At 40.5% G+C, this 4,704-nt stretch overlaps 1 protein-coding gene across 1 annotated transcript in view; it reads right to left on the bottom strand.

Moving 5' to 3' along the window:
• Window positions 1-4,704, bottom strand: part of usp33 (ubiquitin specific peptidase 33) — a 22,118-nt gene that overhangs the window by 3,342 nt on the left and 14,072 nt on the right. Inside the window, exons 10-19 of the mRNA XM_014013002.1 lie at window positions 3,567-4,023; window positions 3,349-3,489; window positions 3,094-3,209; window positions 2,236-2,408; window positions 2,090-2,160; window positions 1,979-2,012; window positions 1,860-1,905; window positions 1,592-1,772; window positions 1,359-1,485; window positions 1,076-1,245 (exon numbers count right to left, since the gene is read on the bottom strand). Of these exons, the coding sequence (XP_013868456.1) occupies window positions 1,076-1,245; window positions 1,359-1,485; window positions 1,592-1,772; window positions 1,860-1,905; window positions 1,979-2,012; window positions 2,090-2,160; window positions 2,236-2,408; window positions 3,094-3,209; window positions 3,349-3,489; window positions 3,567-4,023 (1,516 nt within the window). The remainder of the gene's footprint in view (window positions 1-1,075; window positions 1,246-1,358; window positions 1,486-1,591; window positions 1,773-1,859; window positions 1,906-1,978; window positions 2,013-2,089; window positions 2,161-2,235; window positions 2,409-3,093; window positions 3,210-3,348; window positions 3,490-3,566; window positions 4,024-4,704) is intronic.

The following is a 4,704-nucleotide window of genomic DNA, read 5'->3' as shown; positions in this document are numbered from 1 at the left end:
CAGAGAGAAGAGGAGGAGTCAGAGTTCAAATAATATTGTTTTAATAAACAAAGACCAGAAAGATTTCTTTCTTAAAGAGTTCCCCTTTGATGTCACTTCCTGTTTCAATTTGGCTGATTCAAGAAAAGAAAATATGCAGTTTTGTTACAAAATGAGTACAATTGTGTGTTTTATGACATGATTCTTAATTATAAAGATGATTTCTTTGATTTTTTTTTATATTTGAAGGATATGCATGTCACAGGCACTTTAAATCTATATTTAAATATCTTTTAGGTTTGAGATTTCCAAACAGATGTTTGAGTAAGRTTACTCAACTCCTCACAGAATATATCTGGAGTAAACCTGCAAAGATTTAAAAAGACAAACAGTTTTATTCTTCTATCCCCACTAAAGTAAAATTTCTCATTTCCATGTTAATCCTTTCTCATTTCCATGTTAATCCATTTATTTCCCCAAAAACAATCTGCTATTTGCAATAAATTAGATTTTCTTAAAGTAACGATATTTTGTATGATTTTTTTTTTTCATTTTTATTTACATGATAAAAATATAATTAGGAGTCAGGCTTCATAAGAATAAAACGCTGACAGATGGAGCCAGCAGACACGGCAGAATGTTGGATTTGAATGTGAAGAAAGGCAGAAAGGACTGTGACAAGATAAGAAAACGAGCCCTGTGATTAAGTGGCACTTAAAGGTGTGTAATCATAATCGTCTGTATTTTACTTATCAGCTGTCGGTTTAATGGCTCTTTAATACTTTTTCTTTAATTTGCAAGGATTTAAATTCAATATTATTCAAATATTATTATCTCTTGTTTGTTTTTGATCAAAAAACTGAAATATAGATGAAATATAGATGAGCAACAATGTGGGATTATTCAGGTTTTAAGCCTCAAAATGTAATTTTTGACTAAAATGAAAATCAGTACTTCCAGACTTTTGTTAAAATTAAAAATCCACACAAAGAATGAAAGCAAAGAGAGAATATTTAGTCATTTCACAATAACTATTAGATATATATACAGTATATAAAGGCCGATCTGACCCTGGAGTGGTTTCAGCTTTACACACCTCCGTGCACACACAGGAAGTCGTCGTTGGAAATGGGCCCCGGCTCGGCGAACGTCTTGAACTTGTTAAGCCACTGGCGAGAGATGTAGAACTGCAGAAGGCTGGGCTCCATCATGCTGAATAATCCCGACACCCTCCTACGTTCTTTCACTGCGTCCTCGCTGCTCTTTCTGCCACACAAACCGGTTGGTCAGAGGATCAAAAGCAGGACGTCTGAATTTTAAAAAGACGGCACAGATCGTGGAGCAGATGTTGACAACCGAAGCAGCAGGAAGTGAATTACTTGTAAAAGAGCACGTAGGCCTCGGCGTTCTGCACGCAGGACTCGGACACCTCGGTCACGCTCTGGTCGTCGAACTCGTACCACAGCTTGTTCGCGTCGTTCCTGCAGTACGCGATGTAGTGGCCACCTGGGACAAGCGAGAGAGCGGCATTCACAAATCTGATGAGGACGTGTGATTTTTTTTTAATTTTACGTGAACGCAGGACTGGTGCGGGGAGGCTGTGCCCACTCACTGCTGGCAGTGCCGTGGTGACAGATGACGGACAGCAGGTCGTAGTTGGTGGTCTGTGCCGAGCTGTCTTTGGCCAGGAAAGGCTGCAGGTCCAGACCCTCAAGCGGGAACGAGACGTGGGTGCTTATCTTGGTGGAGAACATCAACTCGTGTCTGAAGCGCTTTAAGTGAATACACAAAATCTGCAGCGGAGAAAAAATTATTTTATCATTTTAGGGGGAAAGAACGTCATCGTGGATAAAAATTTAAACTAAAAGTTTTGTCTCTACCTCTGGCAAATTTTGCATTTTACAAAATTTGACTCCGTTTCGTAACCTAAAGCAGAAAAAAAAGTTGAACGACGATGCTGATTTAAATTACRGTGAAGAAAAGTCTTAAAATTACTTACTTTTTGCATTTTTCACAGCTATACATGTTATCTCCTGGAGAAAAAACAAACAAGAAATGAGACACTCATTTTGACATTTTTGTCATAAAAACATCTGCTGATTTGTTTTACCCTTTAGTTCATCTCTAGCAAAGAAAGCTGCAAGACAGTCTTGTAGCGTAACCACTGGACCCCAGAACCAGCTAAAAAAAACAAAAACATTAATTTAGCTGAAAATCTAAGAGAAAACAGCAAATAACTCCAGGTTTTCCRGGCACCTTTTGATGTACTCCATGACAAACGCGATCCACCCTTGAGGTGCGTAAGCTTCTCCACAGGAACCAGCTTTCACCAGAGAGGTCTGGTGGGTGGACGAGTGGAGCTTGGCCAGGTCCTCCTTACCCGGGATGGGCAGGGAGATATCCTGGAAGTTCTCCAGGGTCACCGACACCTGCCGGCACAAAACAGCCACAGCTTTAGCAGAGGAGCTGTCAGGAGTTGACACAATCTGAGTCAGTTCACTCGTCTGTTGCTCTTTAATAAGCAACACGTTAAACAGATGACAAAACCTTTTTTTATTTATGCAAAATTTGACATTTTAAAGTGCCTGTGACATGCCTGTCCTTCAAATACAAAAAGTCAAAGAAAACATCTTTATTCTTAAGAAATTAGCATAATACACATGATTTTACACATTTTGTCTCATAACTGGCCTATTTTCTTTTGGATTTAGCTCAGCCAAAGTGAAACAGGAAGTGACATCAAAGGGGAACTCTTTAATAAAATAAACTCTCTGGTCTTTGTTACTGAAACAATATTATTTAAACTTTAACTCTTCTTCATCTCTTTTTGATAGAAACTCAAAATAATCTAAAGAAACATCAGATCCTTCTCCACAGTCTCTGTTGTTGGCTGTTGCAACAACGCTCTGTTTACATGCAGACACTCCCCTTTGACATCACTTCCTGTTTTTTCACGTGCAAATATTTCAACAACTGTTCATCTCAGTTGTGTGAAATTTGTTTTGCAATATTTTATCAATGTTCTCTTTCCAAAAACGCATTCATGTTTATTACAAAACATAGATGTCACAGGCCCTTTAAGTTGCTCGGTAAGATTTTAAGAGCCGCACTCACCCGGTCGCAGGTGAGGCACTGGACTGAGCTGACGATGGTCCCGTCGAACACGTCTGAGATGACGCTGCGATATTTCTTCTGACGCTTGTTCTTTGGAGGGGAGAACGTGGTCACCGCTGGCAAACACAAGGCACGGCAGAGAGAAACAGGATATTATCTTCCTAGCCTTCTTACATTTCCAGTTTTCTATCTCAGTACGACCTCTGGTCCTGTCCTGATCAGATCTCCTGACTTCTGCCAACAAAGAGTCCGTACCTTTCTTGTGGGCGGGGTTTAGGCTCGGCCATCCACAGGAAGCTTTAGGAGGGCTGCTGGACATCTTGGGAATGTGTCCCTCCATGGGTGTGGGACTCTGTGGTCTTGTGATGTTTGACATTTGAATATCTGAAAAGCAATCTAGAAGAGAAAAGGTTAGTTAGGTTTGCATTTAATCAAACATAAAAATAGGAAGATTTGAAGTTTTAGATTCTTACCTGATGCTTTGCCTTGAAGCTTGATGGCTCCTTGGCTGCTGATGATGGGCGTGGTCTCCGTGGTGGTGTCAACATCTTTGTCCATGTCCACTCCGGCGCTTCCTCCCAGGACGCCATTAACCCCGGAGCGATAAAAGTCATTGATCATGTTCTTCTCCTTCTGCCACTCCCTGTTGGCCAGGATCTCATCCGGCTCCGGGATCAGCATCTCCGCCTCGTTGGTGTTGTCCGCCGGCGAGCTCCCGGCCTGCGCGTCATTGTCAGCCCGCTCGCTGCTGCCGCAGGACTCGCAGGACTGGAAGTCGTTGTCCGACTGGCTGCGGCTGTCCTCCTCGGGGCCGTCGTCCATGTTGATGCAGCTGGACTGCTCGTAAGGCTCCAGCGTCGGCTCGGGCGTCGGCTCCTTCAGCTCCTCGTGAAGCTGATCCATCAGGCAGCGCAGGAACTCCTGGGAGTCCTGAAACACAAACAAGTCGGGAGTCAAACTCATTTTCACCAAGGGCCACATGAGCGTTATGGTGGCCCTTAAGGGCCAGTTGTGATTAACTTTGACGTTTCATGTTCACTTTTGACTGAACAGTGTTTCAACATGTCCTCTTGAACTAAGTGTACGACTGACTACATCTGAAATAAATACAGAAATATAATATTATATGTTATGGTAATATTATATGTTATTATAATATTATAATATATAATAATATTAAAAGGTAAAACTAATGAAGTTTTACTCACTGATGAGTTTCTAGTTAGTAGCTGCCATCTTGAATTCTTAACTCTCCCACTTTCTGACAGGGAACTCTCATGAATGATCCACGTGCATTATGGCAGATTTAGTTTATGGTTGATGCTGACTTTAAAGCAGCTTAATTTGAGACATTAATACTGAGCTATCCAACTAAATTGCTCAGTTACTTAAGGCTTAAAGCTCAGACAAAAAAAAAAGCAAACAGCTCAGGGGCAGGACAATTATTATCCTTCACCTTTTAATTTAGTTTATTTTGTTGCATTTAATCATAAATTTAAAGTTTACCATTGATATAAGAAACAATTTTCATATTAAGTTTATATATACACACACACATATATATACACATATACATATACATATATATATACACATATACATATACATATA

This window comes from Austrofundulus limnaeus, unplaced genomic scaffold (genome assembly GCF_001266775.1).
Source record: "Austrofundulus limnaeus strain Quisiro unplaced genomic scaffold, Austrofundulus_limnaeus-1.0 Scaffold97, whole genome shotgun sequence".
Classification (NCBI taxonomy): domain Eukaryota; kingdom Metazoa; phylum Chordata; class Actinopteri; order Cyprinodontiformes; family Rivulidae; genus Austrofundulus; species Austrofundulus limnaeus.
The sequence above is the reverse complement of the archived record's forward strand: the minus strand, read 5'-3'. Positions and strand labels throughout refer to the sequence as shown.